The 26,151-nt window shown below is 51.7% G+C and overlaps 1 protein-coding gene across 1 annotated transcript; it reads left to right on the top strand.

The window, feature by feature from the left end:
- The first annotated feature begins 3,090 nt into the window (after nt 1–3,090).
- Nucleotides 3,091–24,555, top strand: Laptm5 (lysosomal protein transmembrane 5). The gene is made up of 8 exons (XM_027399463.2): nt 3,091–3,177; nt 15,797–15,890; nt 16,500–16,576; nt 18,554–18,682; nt 19,338–19,460; nt 20,554–20,649; nt 21,443–21,535; nt 23,607–24,555. Exons 1-8 carry the CDS (start codon nt 3,091–3,093, stop codon nt 23,694–23,696), a joined length of 789 nt encoding a protein of 262 aa, XP_027255264.1. The 3' UTR covers nt 23,697–24,555.
- Nucleotides 24,556–26,151: the final 1,596 nt, after the last annotated feature.

Below are 26,151 nucleotides of genomic sequence, written 5' to 3'. Positions count from 1 at the left end.
AGTCTGTGCTGCTGTCCTCTGCTCGTTCTAAATTCTCCCCTGGGAAGTGGGGTTGAACTGGCCACTGCTCTGTGCATGAAGAAACAGAGGCTTGTAGACCACTGCAGCCCAACCACAGCCACAGTCAGGAGTTGGGGGGGGTGACCTCCATGGAGGGTGCATGGGTTATTAGTATCTATTAGCAAAGAGCAAGTCACCACAAATAGCAGGAGTTTGTTGTCTTACAGTCTGAATGAAGGCTGAGAGCCCCAAGTAGGTTCCCCACAGCTGAGCTCTGGGCTCTGAGCTCCGAGAACAGGAGCCCCTAGGTGCTGATCCCCTCTTCTGCCTCTTCCAGCTCCTAAAGGCAGCCTACACTCCTTGGCTCATGGACTCATCCTCTTCCTTCAGAGGCAGCAGCCCTGTGCTATCTTCCTGTGTCACTGGCTCCTGTCCCTTCCTTCACTCACAGGGCCTAGGTGCACCATCTAAGACTGTCTCTTGATTTTAGATCTGTAACCTGTTCCCTCTCTAGAAGTCTCTTTGCCATGTAAAATAATTGCAAGTGCAGGTTTTGGGGTGATCAGGTGGGTGTTGTGGGATGCTCTGTCCTGCCAGCAACCATACTTTTGAAGATAATGGTCACCCACTCCTCAGGACAGCTGTTGGGAGGAGACATACAGGTCAGGTTCATTCCAGAGGGGATTGCATGTTCCAACAGAGTGACCCAGCCAGAAGCAAGGGACTTCCTGGGACTCTAGGGCTCCGCAGGTAGACAGGGCAGAGGGTATGTGTATATGTAGCAGTATTTGCAACCCAGCCCATGATTTGGGATCCAGCAGACCAGGGTTCAAATCCCATCTCTGCTTCCTCTAAGCCCTCTGTCAGGGTGTAGATGGAGGTGTGGGCGGGGCTGCCATGGAGGAAGCCAGCAGATGCTTCCAGTGACCTCATTTCACCTGTACAGCAGCCTCTGCAGGGTAGGCAGCCTCTGCAGGGTAGGCAGCCTCTGCAGGGTAGAAACAGCCTCTCAGAGAGGTCAAGTTCTGTTCTTGAGATAGCACAGCAACTGAGAGGGGCTGGGCTTTCCCAGGCCTTGGGATTTCGAGCCAGGCTGTAACTGCCATGTGTTCATGCATGGAAGACCCCTTTCCTATGTCCTTTAAATCCAATGACTGCCTTTTAGTTTAATGCATCTGTTTTAAAATGGAGATTTATAAGCTCCCACAAGTGGGAAATAACAGAATTCATGGGCTGGTTATATATATTTGTATAAGGCACATTAAAATAAATTTATCACTATAAAAGCAAAAATGTCTGTCCACAGTTTATATAAAGTGATGTCACGCAAAGCCTTATCCCTAGTTTTAGAATCGGCTCTGCACCTGTTTCTTCAGACCATAACAGTGCGACCAGATATCCCTTATCGTGATCTGTGTCTCCCCCACCTTTCCAGCCATTGTAAGTGGCTCCCCAGGTACCTCTGGGATCTCCCAGCACTGCTCAGTTCTACCCCTGACTCCTCAGCAGCTCTGGTTACCCAGCTAGAAGTTGTCAAGATTCGAGCCCTGGCCATGAGTCCTCAATTCCTGTATCATTTTGATGTCAGGGCTCAGCCGGGGTCACCCAGGAAGGAGGTAGTGTGTGTGTGTGTGTGTGTGTGTGTGTGTGTGTGTGTGTGTAGGCCAGAGGTTGACAATGGGTGTGTTTTTCAGCGGCTCTCCACCTCATTTTTCGAGGCAGGTTCTCTCACTGAATTCAGAGCTCACCTACTGGATTACAGGTGGGGCTGCCTTGCCAAGCCTTTTACATGATGTGTGCCGGGGATCGGAACTCAGGAACTCAGTGAGATAAACACTGTGTCGACTAAGACAAACACTGTATTTATTGACTAAGTGATCTCTCTCTCCAGTCCTCACACTGCTGGATTTTGTTGCCCTGATGGGGTAACCCTTTTCAAGAGGGTGGGGTGGGGTGGTATGGGGGATGGTGGTGGTGGGTGGGAGGGTGGGGAGGGGGAGGAGGGGGGAGAGAAATGCTGAAGGGCCTTTTATAATCTCTCCTGGGGCAGAAAATGATGAGCTGTTGTGATATCCAATCCAAACTCTACACTGTCACCAGAGGCAGGGCTTTCCAGAGGCTCCTACCCCGCTCTTTGCTTGGGGCTTCATGTCCCTTCCTTTATTGCAGCATGGGTCCTTTATTCTTCCAGAAGTCAGGGAAGAGCCCCAAGCTTATTAATTCCAACGTTTCCCAGGGAGTGAGGAAAAGTATGCAACCCCACTTTTCTGTTTCAGGGGACCCCACAAAGCACTTTTGGCCAGGGGTCTCCCAAATCATCTCCAGGGGTTACAGATTGCAAGAGGAAGAGTCAGTTGCAGGGCCCAGCCCATGATCATGCCCATAGTTTTGCTTGGTGACAATTCTCTCTTTCAGAGTCCAGGATGAGGGGGAGGTGGCTATGAGCAAGGACCTCAGCTCCAGTGATGGCTTCTAGAATCAGCTGGCCTCTGGTCCAATCCCCACTCCTTTTCAGACTAGCAGGGTGACAGTAAGCCAGTGATGGTCTCATCCTATGTCTCAGTTTTTCCATCTGTAGAATGGGGATAAGAATATCACCTCCCTGGAATGGCCCAGGTGAGGAGCAAAGGGGCTAAGCCACATGGGGTCAAGAAGGATTAGTTTAGTGACAGTTGCTGTTTTTGCAACCAAGCAGATCTGGGTTTGAAGCATGCTGTCAGGACTACTGTTTTATTTGGGACAAAACCTTGACCTTTCTGAATGCCAGATTCTTTTTCTAGAAATGGGTTTCTAAGGGTGGTGTTTAGCATCCCGGAAGCAGTGTGTGTAAGTGTTTAGCCCAGCCCTGGCAAAGCACTGGTGCCCCTGGGAGTGGTAGATGCCCCATTTGGGCTCCCTGAGGTCGGATGTGACCCCCCCTGCTCCCATACTGCAGCTGTTTCACCCCAGACACAAAGACCTGGCCCCTGCCGTCTGAGGGCAAGGCGGAAGTGAGGCAGGCAGCCCCAGCCGCTTCCTCTTTTTTTCTGCCCTGCTTGTGAGCCCAGGACTCCTTGTTGCTCAGAGTCTCAGAACAGGGGACCCTGCACCATGGCCTCCCGAGCAGCACCAGTCCGGCAGACATGCTGTTGCTTCAATGTCCGAGTCGCCACCACCGCTCTGGCCATCTACCATATAGTGAGTGTCAGGGTAGCTGGGGTGTTTGTTGTGTGTGTGTGTGTGTGTGTGTGTGTGTGTGTGTACTCACTCGCGTGTGTGAGTGTGTGATGACCCAGGAGACCTTCCAATACTTGTCTGTGGGACTCAGGACAAGCCTGAGCTGCTCTGGGCCTCAGTAGTCCCCTGTCAAATGGGAGCAGAGTAGTGTCCTTAAAGTTGTAGGTGTGCAAAGAGAAGGACAGGCTTGGATTGCTCCAGAGTGCTAGGTCCCACGCAGGCCTGGGGGCAGGGCTTTCTGGACCCTATTCTAGGGCTGGGATGTGGGGTCACACCTTTGGGCTCCCAGTAAGATCCAGGGTACCCTTTTCCTCTCAGCTCATAGTCAGTCAAGCCTTCTCCCTTCAAGGACAGCTCAAGTTCTGTGCTTTAGGGAACTGCTGGGTGCAGCCACTATGACTCAGTGACTCCTGTCATGCCACAGCATGACACCAGCCTCTCTCTTTGGGGTGGCTCAAGGTCGGGGTCTCCGGGGTCTCCGTTCTATTCTGCTCAGATCTATACCCCCTCCCCCAGCCCCTGGCCACACTCAGCTCCCCGGAGCCCAGGCATCTTCCTGCTTCGTTGACTCAGACAGAGCCTGTGGCTAACAGCTCTCCTGGGCCTGGAAGTGCTTCCTCAAAATCAAGCTAAATCCGTAGGCTGCTGAGCCTGGTGACATCTGCTTCCGGCCACAGGCAGGGTGGCTGGGCAGTGGTAAGAACCTGCTCTGTCCCTAAGCTCTTGCGTATGCCTCCCTACCTGCCCCCATTCCCAGCCTTTGCTGTACTACCTTCGGTGACTTGCTTAACCTCTCTGTTTCCTCAGATAAAATGAAGATAAGGATGACAAGAGCCATGTGATGATAGGTTGCTGTGTGGGTGAAGTTGGTATCTATAAAGCATGAGGGATGTTGCTTAACACAGTCAGTCCACTGCCTTTTTATGAGTGTGCCCGAGCCTGTCCATCTAGAGCAGCAGTTCTCAACCTTCCTAATGCTGCAACCCTTTAATACAGTCCTCATGCTGTGAGGACCCCTAACCATAAGATTATTTTTGTTGCTACACCATAGCTGTAATTTTGCTGCTGTTAGGAATCGTAATGTTAACACACACACACACACACACACACACACACACACACACACACACTCACACACGCACACACCACACTCACACACTCACACACACACACACACTCACACACTCACACACACACTCACACACACACACACTCACACACACACACACACACACACACACACTCACACACTCACACACACACACACTCACACACACTCACACACACACACACACACACACACACACACACACACACAGAGATAGGTGTTTGACAAAGGGGGTGTGACCCACAGGTTGAGAATCGTTGCTTTGGAGACGGGCATCAGGGAGACCTCAGAGTGTGTCCCACACAGCCTCAGCCAGCATAGGCGCTTAGAGAGGGGTGGCAGTCTGTCTCCGCATCAAGTCATTCAGGCTGTTGTCTCTGAGATGGGCACAGAATTCTGGGAAGGGTGTGGCGAGGGTTCTTACGCCAGCTCTGCTCTAGCCAGCTGTTGAGCTTCTGGGAAAATCTGACTGGGGGCCTGCCTCCCTTTCCAAAGTGGGGACCAGGGCTGTGGGCTAGCGGTTTCTAACCCAGATGCGGGCAGCGTGTTAAGGGGTCACTAAATGGCTTCATTGGGGTGGAGGGGCTGGCGGTGGCTGGGACCCTTGCTCCTTCTGCTCTTGTGGCTGTGCTTCTGTCTTTGAGAGAAGCACGTTCCGTGCTCTGGTATCTCAGAATATATTAAATATACCGAAAAACAACAGAAAAGCACAAAGACCCCAGTAGACTGTACTGCGTGACCATTAAGGTCCTTCTTGTTTATGCCATCCAAGCTCCTGAGCTGTGGATGGGTGAGTGATGTCCTGTTTCCATAGAGACCTGGAGACTGTGGATCAAGTGGAAAGGCAGGGTTTGGCTGTAGTGTGGGTGAGGACGTATGGATGAGAAGCTGGGGTACAAAAGAGAGGTGTATCTGCTTCAGGGGCCCTACTGAGACTGCCAGGGAGGTTGGGGGGATGGTGGAAGGAGTGACAAGAACATCATGTGAAGTTGAGTCTTTGTCCCTCTCCTCCAGTGTTCCTCGGCTATGTGGGTCTGGGTAGGTCTTTGCATTGTCTGCCAGCAGTCACCCCCAGCCACCATTCAAGTCCCTAGGTGTGGGCCATGACTGTGCAGATTGCAGAACCACTGCTCGGTGTGTGAGTCATGCACAGCCATGGAATGTTCTAGAGCCACGGGGAAGGGGGCAGGCCGAAGAGCAGAGGAGGAACCTGGAAGACAAATACCCATCCCAGGGACTGGGTTAGGGTACATAGCTTATCTTCCTGCCCCCTTGGGCAGAGACCCCTGTACCTTCCCAGAAGAAAAGGGCTGGGGGGCTTTCCTTTTGTGCAACAGGTGGCTGGCAGGTGTGCCAACAGGTCCTCAAACATCTGGATAGAAAAAGAGAAGCCACTGCCAGATGTACCAGTCACTCATGTTGGCGTCATCTGGAGCCAGCCATGGGTGACATCTCTGTACGTTGTGAGCTATTTGTGGACTTGGCCTTTGTGGGGAGGGTTAATTTGGCCATTGATGCCAGAGATAGGGCCACGCTTCAAGGAACTGTAGGGGTGCAATTGCGGGAAGATCCTACCTGGCCACCGTGGTTTGTGGTCAGGATGCTCCAGGCTTTCAGGCTCGAACACAGGGAAGTGAGAGTGCTCTCTCCCAGCTGGCCTCTTGAGTCCTGCCTAGGCTGTCCTAAGTTGGTGTCAGGAAACAAGGAGGGAGGAGGAGACTCCAGCAGACCTTTTGGTAGGGAAATCCCTGGGCTCTCCCTTGCTGTATTCCTGATATGGGTGGGGGAGGCTAACACCTGTTGTGGAGCTGATGTAAGGAATGGGCTGCCATTAGCCTGTGAGCTGTTTTTCTCCCTGCTTTTCTGTATTTGCTTTGTTTTATTTTATTTCTTTGAGATGAGGTCTTGTTATGAAGCCCAAGGTGGCCTAGAACTTACTCCCCAGAGTTGTGTTTACAGATGTGTTCTACCACACCCTGTTCACAAGTGTGTGCGTGCCCCCCCCCCCCCTTCACACACGCTAGGGAAAGTTGAAACCTGCTGACAGGGATTGCATCCCCAGCCCTCTTTTTATTTTGACACAGTGTCCCGCAAGTTGCCCAGGCTGGCCTGGAACCTGTGTGCTTCCTCCCTCAGCCTTCAGAACATGTGGATTACCGGCCTGCACCACTAGACCCAGCACAAAGACTACTTTTTAAAGCAAGCATTTTGTTTTTGAAACAGTTTCTGACTTAGAGGAAACTGCAGATTTAGTGCAGAGAGCTCCCCAGTGCCCCTGTCCTGTCCCTACAGTGCCTGTGCCTCACATTAGTGGGACACACCTGGGACAGTTGGCCCATCAGGACCAACGCATGGTGCTTTCCCTTTCTGTCCTTATCCTCTTTCTGTTTCAGAGTCCCTCTGGGACATATAGTGGGTGCCATCCTTCTCGAGTTTCTCTGGGCAGCAGCAGGCTCTCAGGGTTCCCAGGGTCTCTGGATTTGATGACTGGGACGGTTCTGAGGAGCTGACTATGCCTCACTCTTCCAGGAAGCCCTGCTGGCTTGCCTCCAGGCTTCCCCCTTGAACTTCATGCTGCAGGTAGAGGGTCCATATGTGTCACTCACTGGGGGCATGACCTTGAACAGGCAGGTGACTGTCTTTGCCATCCAGGCCTCAGTTTTTCCAGCTGTTAATTGAGGCTAAGGTTCTCTGTGCCAAGGGTGATTCTTTTCAGGTTTTCAGCTTGGTAGTCCTGGGTGACATGGGGTTGGCATGTGAGTGACTGTCCATGGCTAGCAATGGAACCAACCACAGAGGTCATTCCCCTTTTGAAAGCACAAGTGATCAACAGGGATCTAAAAACCATCCCCGTTGTCTCAGTGGGGAAAGTGTCAACCAAGGTCTGAGGACCTGGCACCTTCTTGCCTGATGCCTTGGCCTGGGCAGAGGCAAGATTCAGTCACCACTGTGTGCCCTTCCCTCCATGGAGAGGCCAGAAGGGTTAGCCCAGGGCCCCGGCCCCTCCTCAGCACCATTTTGGGCATCTTGCTTGAAGGTCTCCCCGTTGTGAGAGGGGCATGGTTAGGGAGGCACCTGAGCAGCTCTCTGCAAGGGTGGGGTGGGGAGTGGGAGCTACACTGAGCTAGGGCTGGTTACAGTCAGGCCAAGACTCTTCTGCCATCACCCAGCCACAGTGACTCAAGAAGCAAGGCTTTTATTCTCAGCCTAGAGCAGTGGCCTAGAACAAGAAATTGGTTCTGAGCTTGAATTTCCCAGGAGACCCACCTGCCTTAGAAGGTGGCTCAGAATCCCAAGAAAGCAGCTAGTGATAGATGGCTCCAATGCTACCCAGAGGAACCTCAGGATAGAGCCTCAAGGAAACTTTCCCCTAGTTTCCTGGGGAGTCAGTGTGGCCCGCATTGTGATCCCTTGACAGCAGCTGACTTCATGCACACTCTCAGTTCTTTAGAAGAAGAAACTGAGATACAGAGAAGCCAAAAAAGACTGCTGAGAGGACAGACCAACTGGCTCATTAGATAAAGAACAAAAGAACCTGGGTTCCTGATCCAGATGGAGGCAGGGGACACAGTGGTGTTCCCTGTAGCCATGGGCTGCTGCACCCAGCAGCCATGTTCTTAGACAGGGAGCCCACATGTCAAGACTCAGTTTCATCATTACCTTCACTGTGGGGAAAGTGGAATTCTGACAGACACTGACTAGGAGGGAACAGAGGAGGCTATAAGAGAGCACGCCAGCATTCAGGGGAGGACCTGGGCATACAACTATCATAACACTCATGACTGTTATTGAGGGTTTTTGCCCTGAAAATGGGCACATACCGTCCAGGTTACTTGTCTTAATGTGCTAACAGGTTTGTGACATTTTTTATTTATAGAAACAGAACAAAGAAAGTCATAAATCAACAGACTTTCAAATGCATTTCTGGAAACACTTCGTTACAGCCAAGCAGGGAAGACTCTGCCACGGGCCTCAGATGCTTATCTGGGACATTTTTAGCTTTTGTGTTGGTGGAGGCTAGGGGTCTGTTAGCACATTCTGAAAGGATTTATTCAACAGACTTAGCTTAAACACTGAGGTGGGAAATAAATGGCTATTTAGGGGCTAAAGAGAGCCTATATAAACCGACCTGTAACATTCCAACTCTCCACAATCATCGAATCTAATCGACCAGCCTTGTAGTTTAATGTGTAGCGTTTAGTGTTTTGAGGAGGTGTAGGTGTTTTTTGTTTTGTTTTTTTCTCATAACTTCAGTTAACAAGATAAATAGGAAGTGGTGGTATGAGGAATTGCTTGGGGTGGATATACAGGAAGTTGAAGATGAGTAACTAGGCCATGGGCTGAGCCTGGAAAACAGCTTAACACGGGTGCCCATGAGCGAGGATAGTCAGGTGGATCCCCTGCCCCCCTCCCAGAGCATCTCTGTTACTGTGTTCATTCCTTGACCTGGCATTCCATTCCTGGCTCCTGTGGCCTTGGGCAGACCCATTCCTGTCTTCTCTTCGTGTGGGCAGCCTTTCTGGGGAGGGGATCTCCAGAGAGCTGGAACTGGCTGCTCGTGCTCTGGGTACAGCATGCCCCAGGCCACTGGGGGTGGTAAACTGTGTCACTGCTCAGCTCTGCTGCTCCCTGGCCTCTGTGTGTGCTCTGACTTCTCCTGGAGGGCCGCTGTCAGCCACGCCTATCACTGTGCTCCCAGCCTGCCCACACCTTCCCCAGCCACATAACTGTTGTCATTAATGGAGTGGGGGGGGATCTCACTGTGTGATTGGATGACTTCCAATCCTGTTTACTAAGATGGTTGCCTCAGTTTCCTGGGTGGGGGCTCACACTCTGTGCTTCCCTCCTGCCATCTGTTGTGACTGAGCTCCTCCCATTCCAGGGAAATTCCCTTCCTCTAAGAATCCTTCCCTGAGCTCCCCTCACGTCCTCGGCTCCTGCATGTCATGGCTCTGCTCTGCCTTGCAGGTTGGTGCAGTGGTTGGCTGGGCCTGAGTCACCTTTGATAAGTGCCGAGGCCTGGCATGCAGCAGGTGGCAGCCAATCCCTAGTGGCTTCGATTTTTATAAACCATTAACTCATAGCTTACCTCTAGAAACGTACAGACATCTCAATCCCAAACTGTGACCAACTCTCGCCAAACAACTGTCCTCCCCCCCCAGGTGTCCCTCTGGCCACTGCCCTGCTCTGTGACTGCCTTGACTGTGTCTCGGGGCTTGGAGTTCTCCAGGGCAGTGTCTTTACTGCCTCAGACTCCTGAGCATCACCTCAGCCCCCCCCCCCCCCAGTGCCCTCTTTGCTGCACAGGGTGTCATAGTGGGAGCCTCCCGGGTGTATTTATTTGTCTGCTTCCCTGTGAGGGAAGAAGGTGCTTGGGTGGCTTCGGGTCTGAGGCTTCTAGTTGCAGCTGCTGTTAGCTTGTGTTTCTTGTTCTTAAACGGGTTGCTCCGTGGGGATCAGTCCATCTTTTTGGGGCACCAACTTTTGTGGTAAATAGATGTCCCCTCATTTTCTCCTCACAAGGACTCTCTGAGGTGGGAGATTTCTGCTGGTTCTCTCTTCTATATTGGGGAAACTGAGGTACAAAGAAGTTTAAGTAGCCTGATGAGGGCCACACAGGACACTTGTGACTATACTTGGTTCTCTTTTGTTTTTTCCTCTCCCTCCCTCCCTCCCTCCTTCTTCCCTCCCTCCCTCTCTCCCTCCCTCCTTCTGTCATCCCTCCATGCCTTCCCTTTTCCTTTCCTTTCTTCTTTCTTGGAGACAAAGTCTCATGTAGCCCAGGCTGGCCTTGAATTCTCTACACTCCCAAGGATAACCTAGAACTCCTGATCCTCCTGCTTGCACGTCCTAGAGGCTGAGATTATGGGCATGTACCATCACACCCGTGGCCTCTAAGTCCTAGAGAGGGTCCAGGCAGTGAGGAGGGAAAGTTAATCACACTGGGTCAGGAGGGGGGAGGACTGTCAGGCTGGGGGAGGGGAGCCAGCTCTGGTGACTGGACGGTGAGGGAGCCAGCTGGGTGCAGTGGACTGTGCAAAGGGCTGAGGATGTTGCCATGGCATCTGGAGACAGGGGAGGTGCAGAGGAGATAGTGTTTTGGGGGGAGTGACCCTACCCGGGCACCCTGATAAACTGTGACAGGAAGAAGGGAAGGGGAGGGGAGCTTCCTCTGGCTGCTGACACTTCTTTCTCTTCTGTGTCCTGGCAGATGATTTGACCTGGGTTCCTCAGGCTGGGACAAATATCTATCAGAAAGTTTCTCAAGACCCCAGGCCAACCAGCAGGACATAGGGCAGGGCTGATCTGCCCTTGTGGGTCCCTGACAAAGGGTGTGGGTGGCACCAGGGACCCACTGTTGGTGAACGGTGAGAACAAGCCTGGGCATGACTCTTCAGTTCATCTCGAATGGTTGCTAGGAAACCTTCCCCACTTCCCTTTTCTACTTTTGATGAGTGGTTTACATGGTGGCTGCTAAGGTACTTCGGGTGGGACTAACATCCAGTAAGGCAGAACCAGGAGGCATCAAGGCTGCACCAGGGGCTTAGGTCACGGCTTTGCCTGTAAATGGGGCTCCTGGGAGAGCCCCCAGAACACTAGGTTTACAGCTGGGAAGAGAGAGTGGCCTTAAGCAGCTGTTCTTAATTGTTTTAAAATTACTTTTTAAAATTAATCTCCCCATGTATGGATGTTTTGTCTGCATGTATGTCTGCGCACCCGCAGAGGTCAGAAGAGGGCAGCGTGTCCCCCGGAATTGGAGTTACAATGGTTGTGAGTAGCCATGTGGATGCTGTGGAACTGTCCTCTGGGGAGATGAAGCCATCCTTCCAGTCCCCCTCTTTGGGAACCTTTGACTCTCAGTTGGTGAAAGGCTTCAGGCAGACTCTGAAGTGAGGGACTCCTGTCCTTCTTGAGTCCTCATAGGGTTCCCTTTCTGTCCTGCTGTACGCTAACCTAGAGTGCGAGGTCTGACGTCAGCAACCCCGCCCACTATGCTCACTCTCATCTCATCGCCATCGCATCTGCACATTGCCCTGGCATCTCCGGTCCACGCCATCAGTGTCAGCGGCAGTATTTTCATCACTTACCGGTGGCCTCCCAGCACGTCCACTGGTGTTTCCTCTATCACTGGTCCAACCACAGCCACCACCACTGCTGCCTGTGCCAGGCTGACTCCAGGAAAATGGTGTGGCCCCTTCTCATCAGCGTGGCTTCTGCTCTTAGCCTGCTTCTCACATCACAATGTCCATCCGCCAGCCACTGGCCTGCTTCTCCCTCACGCTCCTCCCATGTGGGTGCCCAGCCCTGGTCAAGTTGTGTACCAACTCTGTGCCCTGTGACCCTGCAGCAACTTTGGAGGGTGTTTGCCCTCATTTCAAAGCCCTGAGGGGGTCAGCGGTTAACTCAGGGTGCAGAGCTCATAGCCACATAAGGTTACCTGTGTGGTGGGAGGATGCTGGGGTGGAGGCAGCAGGCTCCATGTTGTCCATTTCCAATATGGAGAGAGAATAGCATTGGTCCCCAGGACACTGCCAGCCAGCCTCTTGCAGCCTGGGAGAGTCTCAGGGCTGCAGCTAGGTGGAGTCCAGGGTCAGTGAGAGGGGAAGCTAGGCCTGGAAAGCCCCCTTTTTGTCCTCTGTCCTCTCATGGCTGCCCTGAAAGAGCTGATTGCTTCTCGGGAGCTTGATGCTCACTGAGGCATGTGGCCATGCCTGAATGGTGTCCTCTGGGCTGGTGCAGCTGGAGGCTTTGTGGGAAGAAGGCCATTGATATGTGACTTTGCTCCATAGCTCTCTCATATTCTTCTAGTGGCCTCAGGTGCCCATGGAAGAGACCCTTCGAATGGTAAAAACTGAGGCATGGGAGGGGCCAGCATCACAGGTGACAGATGGGAAGGGAGTCTGTGCGACTCCAGTGTCTGCAGCTCTGAGAGCCAGGGCCCCTGGATAGTTCCCAGGGAGGAGGCAGGAGGCTGTGAACAGGCCCACCAGCCCTGGGAAGAGCCTGGGGGTGGGAGCAGAGGCACAGGGTTCCATCCAACAAGGCCTGTGGAACAGAGCAGACTCTCAACTCTCCCCTTGGTCCTTGTTGCCTGGGGTGTAGGACAGGTTCATTATGTCCTGTTACAGGGTCACAGGCAATTTTGTAGGCCAAACTTGTGTTCAGGTCTGAGCACACAGTGGGACCATTCCCTCTCTTGGGGAGCACAAGGCAGAGGGCTCTAAGGATGCCTCCTTCCTGCTGAGCTGACTCCTCCATTGCCTTGCTGGGTGACCTTGGACTGCTATCTGCCTGCTGGGAGCCTCAGACTCTCAAATGAGGACAACTTCCTTTCCCCCCAGACCCCAGTTAACTGAGTAAAGATCCAAGGTGACAGAGCTCAGCAGAAACTTCTTTTTTTTTTTTCTTTATTTTTTTTGCAGGGGTGGGGGGAACTGGATGACACTCTGGACCAACCTTCTTGAGGATCCCATAAGGGAGGGTGCAGGGCAAGCCTCAGCAGGGCCAGGAGGCCAAAGACACAGGGAGCCAAGGGGTGAAGACTGCAGCCTCTGAGCCTGGCCTGTGCAAGGGGCAGAGTATGAAGACCAACCCTGTCATGGCCCTTTCTTTTCTTTTTTTAATGATTTATTTATTTTATGTACATTGTTGTTTTACCTGTGTGTATGTCTGTGTGAGGGTGTTGGATCCCTGGAGGTAGAACTACAGGTAGCTGTAAGCTGCCATGTGGGAGCTGGGAATTTAACCCGGGTCCTCTGGATGAAGAGCCAATGCTCTTAACCACTGAGCCATCTCTCCAGCCCTACTACTGGCCCTTTCTTGACACTTCCCACGTCACTGGCTACTCCCAAGGGTTGTTGCTGGGACATGAGTGGTGGTGTCCCTCAGAGTACAGGCCCAGGCTGAGGAGTTCGTGGGGGTAGGGTCTGTGAGGAGTCATGTTCCCTGAGGTGGGTTACAGTTAAGGTGGTTCTCGGGACTCCTAGATGCAGAATGAAGCCACGTATTTACTCTTCTTGAGTCAGGGCCTCATGCAGCCCAGGCTGGACTCAAACTGACTATATAACTTTGTGTGTACAGCCCTGATCCTCCTGCCGCCACCTCTCAGGAAGCAGTATTGCAAAATGATGCCGTATGTGTGATTTGTGGGGTGCTGGAGTTCAAGCCAGAGTGTCCTGCACGCTGGACAAGCACTGTACTCTAGCCCCAGTGCGAGGTTTTTCTGAAGTCTGGTTAATCTCTAGAGGATCTCGGTGTGCAGTTACGACGTTTTCAGTGCCCTGCACACAGCATGGGAGTGCAGACATATTCTGAAACTTTCCTGGATGTTGGTGTGTGGCCATGTTGACTATTCCTTCTGGGGTCTGGGCCAGCAGACCTGGTTCAGTGTGTTTGGAGGTGGCAAGGTGTAGAAGGAGGTTCTGGCCTTCCTTGGTTTCACAGCTATTTACTACCAAATAAACACACAGAGGCTTATATTAATTATAAACTATAATTAATATATTGCTCAGGCTTCTTGTTATCTAGCTCTCTCTTAGTTATTAACACGTAACTATTAATCTATTTCTTTTTTAATATAAAATTTATTTATTCTTATGTTATGTGCTTTGGTGTTCTGCCTGCATATATGTCCGTGTGAGCCTGTCAGATCTTGGAGTTACAGATAGTTGTGAGCTGCCATGTGGGAATTGAACCTAGGTCGTCTGCAAGAGCAGTCAGTGCTCTTGACCATTGAGCCATCTCTCCAGCCCTAATCTATGTATTTCTACATGGCCTTATTTTATCAGAGAATGCCCAGGCTTCCTGGTGGCTAGCTACATGACCCCCCCCCCCCCCCGCTTTGCTGCCTCTTTTCTTCCCAGAATTCTCCTAGTCTGGTAGCCCTGCCTATACTTCCTGCCTGGCTACTGGCCAATTAGCATTTATTCGTCAACCAATAAGAGAAACATATATTCACAGCATATAAAAGGACATCCCCCAACAGCAAGGTGTCAGGATAGCATTGAAGACTTGGCTGTTTATCTCTACCCTGCTCTTGCTTGTTGTGTGACATCAAGTCTCCTCGTCTCTCTGACCTCTGCCTCTACCAGGTTCCCCCCAAGGCTTTTCTAAGCCATGCAATCTGTGCCTCCTGCATGCTACAATTACCTTTTTACAGATGGGCAAACTCAGAGAGGTGAAGTGACTTTCTCAAGGACACACAGCAATCTGGACCCAAAGCCTGGAGCCTTCTCTCTATCCATTTCTTATGCTGTCCTTTCTGAGTTCCCAAACTGGAGGTTCAGAACAGTAGACTGAGACTGGTATTCATGCTAAAGACCAAAAAACCCTCAAAACCAAACAACTAACCAATCTCCTTCCAGAGTTAGCCAGAGGAAATAGATGGAGGATATCTGGCTGCCTGTTTGTTCGTGTGACCTGCCTCTTAGTAAGCTAAAGCAAACCTAGGCTGTATTGATAGAAATAGGGTACCCACACAAGGGAGGGTGTGGGGGAGATTGTTCCTGGAGAACTAACTGAGTGTGTTATAGTATGGAAGGGGCTTAGAACTCCTAGAAAGACCTGTACAAGCACGAGGAAGGGTGTGAGGTACACCAGTGGTTGCATAGTTTAGGGTTCTTTTCTGCAGGATGGCCATTGTGTGGGCAAAATCTGACCCCTGACATCCTTTCAAACTGAAGTTTTGGCAACTGGGACACCCAATACTTAGGCCTGTCAGAATTACCCCCTCTTTGTCCCTCATGGTAAGGATCCTCAAGGGATAGGCTTCATTCATTCATTCATTCATTCATTCATTCATTCATTCTCTAAATGCAACAGCCACGTCAGTAAATAAACAAAAGACCCAGTCCTCTCTCCTGGAGCTGGCAGCCCAGGCCACACCTGCTCCAAGTTGTGTTGTCAGTTCCTTTGTAGCTGGGAAAGCAGGGACCTTGGAGATGTGGTGACTGGCAGCCGCTCACCCAGAGCCTGGCTCCACAGTGCATGTTAGGCCTCTGCTGACAGCTCATGGGCTTGAAGTCCACGATGCTTAGGTGTGGTGACCAAGGTCCCATGTCAGCCAGAGCCTGTTCTGGACTGGGGAGCTCAGGGAAGGGGTGCAGTTAGGGTACCTGCCCGATCTTCTTCAGCCTGAGAGAGAGAGAGAGAGAGAGAGAGAGAGAGAGAGAGAGAGAGAGAGAGAGAGAAAGTGAGAGAGAGAGAGAGAGAGAGGAGATGCTTCCTGGAAGCAGGGTGTCCCTTCTGAATCTGCCCTGTGCCTCCTCACAGGGGTACCTAAGAGCTTCTGAATGAACCCTACTTACAGATGAGGAAACTGAGGCACCACAGTCATACAGCAAGGAAGAGGAAGGGTTAGGATGAGGCACTTGAGCACTGTATATTTACCCAGGATGCTCACTGACTAGGCAAGCTGCCACTCTGGGGCCTTGGATGGTGGCCCCGGCTGACTGGTGTTCCACTCTCCCTCAGGTCATGAGTGTCTTGCTGTTCATCGAGCATGTGGTAGAGGTGGCCCGCGGTAAGGTCTCCTGTAGGTTCTCCAAGATGCCATACCTCAGGATTGGTATGTCCGGGGACAGCAGTGGTTGGGAGGGGACCTATGAGCAGTGCACAGTTAGGGCACATGGGCTGGGGTCTGTGGTCCTGTCATCTTTATTTATTATTATTATTATTATTATTATTATTATTATTATTTTGGGTTTTTGAGACAGGGTTTCTCTGTGTAGCTTTGGAGCCTATCCTGGCACTTGCTTGTAGACCAGGCTGGCCTCAAACTTACAGAGATCTACCTGCCTCTGCCTCCCGGGTGCTGGGATTAAAGGCGCGCGCCACCACCACCCAGCGATTCTGCCATCTTTGCTGGACTCCTGTGTGCCCTGAGTCTTTAGGAGCCTGGGATATTTCATCTTTAAATGAGACTCTCTCCTGTTTTATACTAAGAGCTCTCTCAGGCTCTGAGGCTCAGACCCAAGTTCCCACTGCACTGGCCACTTCACATGTGTCCTGCCTGCCCACCAATCTCTCACTCTCACCTGGGTGAGGAGAGCCAGCCTCCTACCCTGGTCTGGTCCTAGGCTTAGCTGTTAACACTCATGGCCCCACAATAGAGATTCCCAAACCTGATCCCCGGAACCCATTCAGGCTTTGCCTCAGTCTCTGCTCTGCCTCGCAGCCGACCTGCTCTCCAGCTTCCTGCTCATTGGAGTGCTCTTCGCCATCAGCATCAGCCTGCTGTACGGAGTGGTCAAGGTGAGGCCTGTTCAGGGATGGAGGGGCCAGGAGCAGATGCCTTCCCGCTGTCCTGAGAACCCCACAGATCTTCACATGTTCATTTCGGGGAGATGCTGTTCCCCATGGGACTCCATAATCTGTCAGCTTCAGTCCCTTCCAGGACGTGACCTCCTAGGGGCTGGGATGGGCTATCAGTGGGGCTTTGGGGTGGCAGGGTTCTCACAGCAATCTGCATTCTGTAGACTATGAGTAGGGTTGGGGGCGTTGAGATAAAAGAAGAAGGGTACAATAGTGTGGCATATAGGGAAATAGATAGCACTCAGCTTGTCCTTAGGGACAAGAGTTCCTGCCCACCCCCACTGCAGAGGGACACTGGCTCATGAAATCCTGGGAATGTGTGGCTGAACTAGTGGAGGCAGACAGACCCAGAGAGGGAATGGGGGTGACTTGGGGAATCTGGGGGAGACTGAGTCAGGGTGTGACTCCACTTCCTGCAAAAGAGGAGCCATCTGCTCCATGGCCCCTAGGGAGATAGGAGGTTGATCTTGTCACTTGGCCACCTAGAGAGAGTCCTGCCCTGCAGAGGTGGTGGCCTAACGATGACCTGGAGTGTTTCACTCCCTGGCCACCCCTGCTGTGTCTGAGAACCTCACCTCTCAGGTGTGTACCTACTGTGTGGTGTGCCTACAGGGGACACTGCAGAAACTCACACTGTCCAGCTAAAAAACACAAAACAGAGGTCCCTGAAGACTCAAACAGGTTTTCTCCATCACTTCTGAGTGGCTTAGACAACCATGAGATTCCCCAGGATACCACCTTTTCTATGACTTTGCCCTGCAATGGGGACATATATGCATGGGTGCTGGGCTCCCACCAATGGAGAGAGACACTGATTGGCCTCCTGGGCCATAGTCTTTGAAAGACCTGTGACAGGTCTTTCTATGACCTGTCACATCTGGCCTTGACTACCTGGAGGAAGATGGCTACTACACAGGGCAGGCTCCTCCCCCTGGCTTTTACCTGCTGGTGCCTCTGTCTCTGGCCCTGTGCTTAGTCCCCTCATCTAACGAATTATGGATCTAGCTGGCGCCTCCTTCCAGCGTATCCTGTCCAGTTCCCTTCTCTGCAGAGTGGATGCCTTGTGGGTCCTTGAGGAAGAAATGATAAGTCAGGTTCTGCTCTCAGGATCTGTCATCCAGCTTCTGCGCTGTGATGAAAATACCCGAGAGAACCACGCAGAAGGAGGGTTCATTTTGGCTTGTGTTTCCAGCCCACGTGTGCTGGCTCTCTTTCTTTGGGTGTGACATGAAGCACAGCTTCACAGTGGGGAGGAAGTGGCATTTGTCTGGCAAAGCTGCTCACTTCATGGTAGCCAGGAAGGAGGGAGAGGAGAAAAGGGGCCATGGCTAAGTCCAGAGCACACCCACAGTGACCTTCCACAACCCCTAGTTCCCACCATTTCCTATGCCATTATCTTATGACTTCTTCGCTGGGCTCAGTTGGTAGAGTGCTTGCTCAGCACACACACACACACACACACACACACACACACACACACACACACACACAGGGCCCTGGGTTCAATATTCAGCACTGCACAGACAGGGCATGATAGTGCATACCTGAAATCTAGGCCCTCTGGAGGCAGAGGCAGGAGACTTAGGGGTTCCAGGTCATCCCTGGATACAAAGGGAGTCTGAGGCCAGCCCAGAGTATATGAATTCACATGTTAAAAAAAACACACAAAAAACCCAAAAGGCAGACAGACAAAACACTAAAGCAGAGCCCCTGTATAAGGAGCCGGTTTCCTGGTGTCCTCTGAGACGCTAAGATGCCCCTCTCCCGGTCCCCAGAGTGTGACTCACAGGAAGGTATGTGAATTCCAGGCCTAGTCACTGATCTGGTAGCATCAGTGAAAGCCAGGGAGGGAACAGGGTTAGGGTTAGGGAGTGTCGGCATGCCAGGGGCACTTGACAGCATGGACCTGCCTTCCAGAACCGGGAGAAGTACCTGGTGCCCTTCCTGTCCCTTCAAATCATGGACTTCTTGCTGTGCCTGCTCACACTGCTGGGCTCCTACATCGAGTTGCCAGCCTACCTGAAGCTTGCCACCCGGCCCCGGCCCGTGAGTACCTGTGTGCATGACCTCACCTGGGCAGCCTGGCCAGGGCAGGGTCCCTTTCCTCCTTAATATCCTTCAGTAAGGCCTAATCCCTGAAAACCACTCCCAGGTTCCTTCCTCTGCAGGACCAAATGAGGGTGACATGGGGTTGGAACCTGCGGTGTAATGCTCCCACAGGGTAACAGCCCCAGCCCCAGATGAGAGCAATATGTTTCCAGGCCTCAGAGCCTGGTGAGATGACTATTCACACCGGCTGTGTGTGGGTTACCCCAGAGAGAAAGGAGTGTTGCCCTTTCAGGCTTCAGCCTTCGTCTAATTCCTCTTTTGGAATCAAATGGAGACTGATGGATGATCCAGACGAAGGAACAAAGGAACGGAGGAAAACTGTGGTGGCCCTTGCCAGTCACAATACACACAGCTCTGTCGCACTTGGCTTTCACAATCCCCTAACTCTAGTCCTTGAAGGGGTGGGCTTCTGGAAGGTGGGAGGGCCCGGAGTTAGAAGACCCCTGTTTGTGGTCCCAGCTCTACACACATCCCTTTCTCTAAGCACAGTTGATGAGGAGATGGCTGGTGGCTTGTGTGGAGAGTCTCTCCAAGGGAGGGCCACTCTGTGCCCTGTTCATGGAGTTTCATGCTTCTTCTTGGTCCTCCTAAGGGCTCCTCTAAGCTCCCCTTGATGACACTGCAGCTGCTCGACTTCTGCTTGAGTATCCTGACCCTGTGCAGCACCTACATGGAAGTGCCCACGTACCTTAACTTCAAGTCCATGAACCACATGGTGAGTCTTGGTGGAAGATCAGGCCACATCCTGACTGTGCAGCCTGGGGCAAGGTCCCCCCCACCCACCAAACACCCCGGAGAGCGGTCATGGTTAGAGGCTGAGTTTCCTGGGGGGAAGACTCGTGTGTGAGTGTTATACTGGGGGAGCAACTGTCAGACAAGCAAATAGGGTGAAAGGAAGCCTGGCCTGAGTGCCACGTTATAGGAATGACACCAAGTGTCCACTGCTGTCTGACTCACTGTCCCCAGCACTGTGGCTTAAAATAACACGTGATATGTTATAGTTCTGAGGACCAGGAACTCTGGGGTGGCTTGCTAGGTGGTTCAGTTGGTGACAGCATGGCATCTAGACTAGAGGCGAGGGATCTGCTCCCCCATGGGTTCTTGCATTAGCATTGACGTCTTACCCAGTTCCTCATATGTGGACCTTAAGTAGGGCAGCCTGAGTATCCTCAGAGCATGGCCGCTGGCTGTCCTCAGCGAGGGACTGAGAAGGAGAAAGAAAGGCATCACTAGGGATATCTTCATCTGGCATCAGGCTGGCTGTTCCGGAAAGCTCGAGTCTGCCCCCAAATGAGTCTAGCCCGTCCTCCAGGAAAAGAGGCCAGTGTTCCTTAATTCAGAAGAAGGGGGATCAAAGAAGGTGTGGGGTGCCAGGAGTAGTGGTGCTCACCTGTAATTCCAGCATTTGGGAGGCTGAGGCAGGAGGTCTGAGACCACCTGGGCTACATTGTAAGACTGTTTCAACAAACAGGCAGGCAGACAGAATGTGTGGGCATATCTGCTCCTTGCCCAGAGGTGGTGTCAAGCAAGTTGGTCCCAGCTGGAGCTACCCTGGTGGTGGTGGGTGTGACTTGCCAGGTGTCAGTGGACCAGGTGCTCTTAGCAGCTAAAGTCATTCTATGATATGAGGTGGTTTCCAACCTGGGAAGCACCAGCTACATTCATTTCCCCTGGAGTTTCTGAGTTGGGAGTTGCCAAGATGGAGTGTGTGTGTGTATGTGTGTGTGTGTGTCTACCTGTGACCCTGACCGGTGGGGGGACTAGAGGCCCCAGGGCTGAGGTTTTGATGAGGTTCTGTATTGTTGCAGAATTATCTCCCGAACCAAGAAGGCATGCCTCACAGCCAGTTTGTCAACATGATGATCATTTTCTCAGTGGCCTTTGTCACTGTGCTTATCCTGAAGGTGAGTGGTCCTGCAATGCCATGGTTCTGTGAGCCTGTGAGGAGGCAGGATGAGGTGTGCTTGTGGTCCTTCCTGCTTCTAACCTCTCCCTAGCCCTCCTGCCTCAGATACTCTGACTTGGCTTAGAATCCTTGGGGGACATTCTGCTTAGAGGCTGTGGGTCTGAGAAGCTACATGTACTCAGCTGCCTGGGCCCAGCATGTAGCTCTTTGTGACACTGGCCCAGTGTGCTGTCCCAAGTTAGACTTCAGAGCTATGGGTGGAGGCGATACACACTATTCTGTGTGCTCTTAAAAACACAGCAGTGTATCAGGGACTTTTGTTTTGTTTTCGAGACAAACTCACTAGACTGACTTTGAACTCCTAATCCCCCTGCCTCCACTTTCCAAGTGCTGGGATCACAGGCATGCCCTCATTCTCAGCTCAGAGGTAGTTTTGAAGAGGACTTTCCCACTGTTGTACTCTGTTTCAACATAGATGGTGGGATAGTGAGCTCCCTATCACTCAAATGGGTGAGTAGGATGTGCCTGGCTGTGTCCAGGAAGGCTGGAGGGCTTGATCAGAAGCCAGGAGAGTCCTTGCTGCATGGTGGCTGTGGGTATCAGGATGGGCAGTTCTGGAGCATGCCAAACTGGCATGTGAGGAAGCCCAAAGCCAGAACGGGAGCAGGGTCTGAGCAGCTGTTTGGATGCTGCCTTCTGGGGAGAGCAAGTATGGCTCCCTGGAGTCACTGAGCTTCTCAGGTAAGAGCATGAGGGTGAGCAAGGCACATTCTAGACATGCTCTTTTCCAGGTCTACATGTTCAAGTGTGTGTTGAGATGCTACAGATTAATAAAGTACACAAATTCAGCCGCAGAGAACAGCAGCTCCAAGATGTTCCTCAAGGTGAGCCTGATGGAGGGTCAAATACCAGGGCTACCACTCTCTTGCTGTGGCACTTGGGGCCAGTTCCTTTCTGGGCCTCAATACTTGTAAGAAGATTGTTGGACCGGAAGAAATGTAAACAGCATCAACTCTGATGGTCTAAGATTCCATCCGTCCACCCCTCCATCATCCAGCCATCTACCCAGCTACCCACCCACCCATCAATTAATCTATTCATTCATCCATCCACCCACCCATCCATCCATTCATCTATCTACCTACTCATCCATCCATCCAACCATCATGCACTTACTCATCCATCCCACCATTGTCTATCTATCCATCATCCATCCATCCATCCATTTACCCACCACCTATTCATCATCTAGACATCTACCCACCTGTCCACCAACCTACCCATCTACTCATTTACCCATCTATTCACCTACTCATCCATCCATCTATCCATCCATCCATCCATCCATCCATCCATCCATCCATCCACCCATCCATCATCATCCAACCATTATACATTCATACATTTACTCATACCACAATTCATTCATTCATTCATTCATTCATTCATTCATTCATTCATCTTTCTACCTATCCACTCACTTAACCATCTACCCATTCATCAAACCATCACCTAACCCATATATCTACTCATTCATGCAACTGCCCATCTAACCATCATTCATTAATCCACCCACTCATCCATCTATCCATACATCCACCCACCAACACCCACCCACCCACTCCTCCATCTATCCTCCTATGAACCACCACCCATATATCCTTATATCTATCCATACGTCCAACCACACATCCAAACAACCTTCATCCCTCTACCCTCATCCATCCACACATCCACCCATTCAGTCCACTCACCATCCATCCAGCCAAACATCATCCACTTATTATCCGTCATCTATCCTCTCATCCTTCCTCTCTCCTTTACTGCCTCTTGTTCCTTTGGTCTTGTACCCAGTCCTGGAGGGTAGAAGTCACTGAGATGCCACCTCTGTTTTAGGGGTGTGCACAATCTAGAGTGATCCCGGTTGCTGAGATGTGTTTACACCTTGGTATGAAACACAGGGACCTTGAACACTGAGCTGGCACACCAGTGCATCAGGAAATGCTTCCTGGAGGGGGTGACCTCTGGTAGGGGACCAGAAAGAGAGAGAGAGAGAGTGCCTGGAAGCAGCTGACTGTGAAGCGATGGAAAAATTGCAGCTGCCCTAAGTGTTGGTAGCTCACTTTCTTTGAACAGTGGGAGCTGCTTTAGCTACAGTTGCAAGTAGCAGAGACCTAACTCCTGTTGATTTAAAACCCAAAAGGAATTTAGTAGCCTGTAGCACTTAGAAGTCCAATGTAGGTGTGACTGAGTCCTGATCTTGAGGTTTGATCCCCATCAACTCTTCTTTTCTCAGTCTTGGCTCCAATTTCAGGCAGAGCTTCCCTAGAGTAGCAAAATAACTGCCAGGACCCATAAGCTGACATCCTATCCTTTTAGTCACCCCAGCAGAAAGAGTAGTATATCTGATTGGACCAACTTGGGTCACTTGACTTTCCCCAGTTAGAGGATGATAGCCAGGGGGATAGAATTTGACTTTGAGTGACTCATCCCCAGTGACATGTGCCAGGAGGGATGGGGGCCAGTTCTTTTTGTTGTTGTTGTTTTTTAAAGATTTACTTATTGTGCATACAGTGTTCTGTCTGCATGTATCCCTGTTCACCAGAAGAAGGCACCAGATCTCATTATAGATGGTTGTGAGCCACCATGTGGTTGCTGTGAATTGAACTCATGACCTCTGGAAGAGCAGTCAATGCTCTTAGCCTCTGAGTCATCTCTCCAGTTCAAGGAGCCAGTTCTTTGGAGAGTATTTGGGCTGAGAACGTTCATCAAAGCCCTAGGATATTGAGGTCAATGGGCCAAGGCAGGTGCATTGCCTGTGGGAATAGGAAGTGTAACTACATCTCACAGCAGCAAACTCTGTCATCATCATTTTGATGGATGGGGGGGGGGGGAGGGTCTCTGTATTCCAGGTTAGATTTGACAGTGCTCAGCTGTCTTTTCTGTCTCTCCCAGGTGGCTCTGCCGTCCTATGAGGAAGCCTTGTCTCTACCCACTAAGAATCCAGAGGGGGACCCTGCTCCACCCCCATACTCAGAAGTGTGAGCCCACCAGGCCTCAGCCCTTGGGCTGGGAGGGGTGGAGCTTCCTCCTCCTGCTTCTTCTTCACTTTGGTGGCTGCTGTGACCTAACACAGGACAATCTGCTTGTGCACCCCCTTACTGTCCTCTCCTCCTGGGGACCCCTCACTCACAACTGAGTCACCCCTGGCCTAAAAGACCCTTGGAGTCTCAGAATACTCAGCCTAGCAGCTCATCTTGTCCGCATCAGCAATGACACTTGTTCAGAGTACAGTCATGGCGAATTTGGTAGGGTGAGCTTGGTTACCAGCAACCAGCTTGATCTGTTTAGCCAGGCAGCCAACACCGCAGAGGCAGCAGGAAAAGAACTCTCGTGTTACAGGGCTGTTCAAGATCATGGTACCCATTTGCCATCCCCATATCCTCAGAGTATAACATATAAAACGATTCCTTCAAACAGATTGCTTAAACAAATAGCAATTCAGTCAACCGTTGTTACTAGGATTTATGATAAAATCCAATAACAAAACTGAGGTGTCAAACAAAGGAAAAGAAAAGGAAGTGGAGTTCCTCCCACTCCTCACTTAAATGCACCCCATGGGTACCCAGCGTCTCTCTGCTTGACTTCCTCTAGTAGCTGGAGGCTGGGGAGTCCAACAAACATTCCCGAAGTCACCCTGTCCGTTCTGTTCAGCATGGGAAATAACGGTTGCTTCTGTTTCAAACAGTCCCTTCCCAGGGCTGCTCGTGGCTAAGGTGACCCTTGCAGGGACCTCACCACTGTATGGCCATGGGGAACCCTGCAGTGGGTGGGGCTGCAGGGTTGAGGGAGGGTTGAGAGAGGTTCCCACTGCACCTGTGTCATTGCTTGTTTGTGACTTGGAATAGGGGCCAATAAAGCAGCTGCAAGCTTTGCTCTGGCTCGTGTGGTTTTTGACAGATGATTCAGGGACAGAGGACCTGCCTCTGACCTCCAGCCTCCATTACCCAGCACACGTGTGCACAGCACTTCTGGGGCCTGCCCAGCTTGTCAATGTCACCCCCATGCTGTTTCTGACCACAGGTCACTATGTGAACTTCCTCACATCTCCCTGGTCCAGGAGGATCCCAAGCCAGGGCCTGTTCTGGATGCAGGAAACTCACAGGCTGGGGCTGGGAGACAGATCCATAAATGGTGGTCATTACCTAGTGCTGGGGTGGGAGAATGGGCGGGGAGCAGGGGGGAGGAGTCCATGAACTCAGAGTCCCAAGGATGAAGTTTCTTAGGGGACATTTCACCAAATGGAGTGAATGAAAGGTTGTGCTAAGTAAAGGCTGGTCCAGGCCAAAGTTGCCGAATGTGCAGGGCTTCCATGATGTGGGACAGGCTGGGCTCAGTGTTCATACCAGCTGAGCGATGTGGAGGCAAGCACGGCCCTTTGCACGGCAGGACTCTGCCTGCTCACCCCGGCCAATCTCATCCTGAAGAGCATACCATGGACGAAGACAGAAGTGAGCAACAGAAGCTTCAGTGAGCCCATTATGCCCAGTGTCCCCAAACGTGGCCCTGATGATTCTTAGGTATCACCACAGAGGGAAAAGGTCAGGGAATTTGGGCTTCAGGCATGGCTGGATCCAAGACTGAAGTTTTCCTCATCATGTGTCTTCCTTCATCTCCTGCTTCCCCCACTGGGGCTGCTGAGCGGTGAAGGCCTGTCTAGAAGGGACTTTGGAAGACAGCCAAGGTAGTTTGAGTCAAGATCTGTCACCAAAAGAGATCAAATGCCTGGCATGGTGGCACACTTGGGGACAGAGGCAAGAGGATCTCAAGCTATTTACACACTAGCCTGAGCTGCATAGTGTGACCCTGTCTAAAAATCCAAGTGCTGGGGGTGTAATTCAGTGCTTTTGAAGCATACACAAGGTTCTGGGTTCAGTCTCCAGCATCGCATAAAAACAAAGTCAAAGGCTAAAGACCCTAGCCTCAGGAGCTGCCAGGGCTCCCTGGAGACGGAAGATTTCACTGTGTCTTCTACTTGCTTTTTATCAGATCCCCAAGCAACCGATAACCCGTGACTCCAACCCTGATGCAAAAGGAGCTTCAGAGAGATGCAGGGATACCAAGTGACTTTCCTAAGGCCCCACATCACTAGGGTTAGACGGAAGCCTTTATTTCCAGTGCCAAGTGAGAGTTGTTGGGATGGATCAGGGCCTCAACCTGTGTGAGCTTGTGTCTTGCAAAGATCCATGTGAAGACTCCTTACCATGACCCCTAAGCTGTCCCAGCAAGTAGGGGATGGGGCAAAGTAAGAGGTCAAGGAAGAGGCCATTTTGCATCCCATCATCCTTTGGTCCAATGGGCCAAACTGTGGATCCCAAGGACCAGGAGGTGTCTGGGTGTACTTCTGCCTCCCTACTCCCTGCCCCCAGTGCTAGCTAGGAGTCTTGGTGTTGAGCTGTGTGGTGGGATTGTGCCCTGTGGTCAGGCAGCAGAGAGGGGG

Source organism: Cricetulus griseus, chromosome 2, assembly GCF_003668045.3.
Source record: "Cricetulus griseus strain 17A/GY chromosome 2, alternate assembly CriGri-PICRH-1.0, whole genome shotgun sequence".
NCBI lineage: Eukaryota > Metazoa > Chordata > Mammalia > Rodentia > Cricetidae > Cricetulus > Cricetulus griseus.
This window is presented reverse-complemented; position numbering and strand designations above follow the sequence as displayed.

Coding starts and splice junctions, on each gene's coding strand:
- Laptm5 (XM_027399463.2), top strand. CDS start 3,091: ATGGCCTCCCGAGCAGCACCAGTCCGGCAGACATGCTGTTGCTTCAAT. Junction 15,891..16,499: donor GATGCCATACCTCAGGATTG/GTATGTCCGGGG, acceptor TCTGCCTCGCAG/CCGACCTGCTCTCCAGCTTC. Junction 21,536..23,606: donor GCTCCAAGATGTTCCTCAAG/GTGAGCCTGATG, acceptor TGTCTCTCCCAG/GTGGCTCTGCCGTCCTATGA.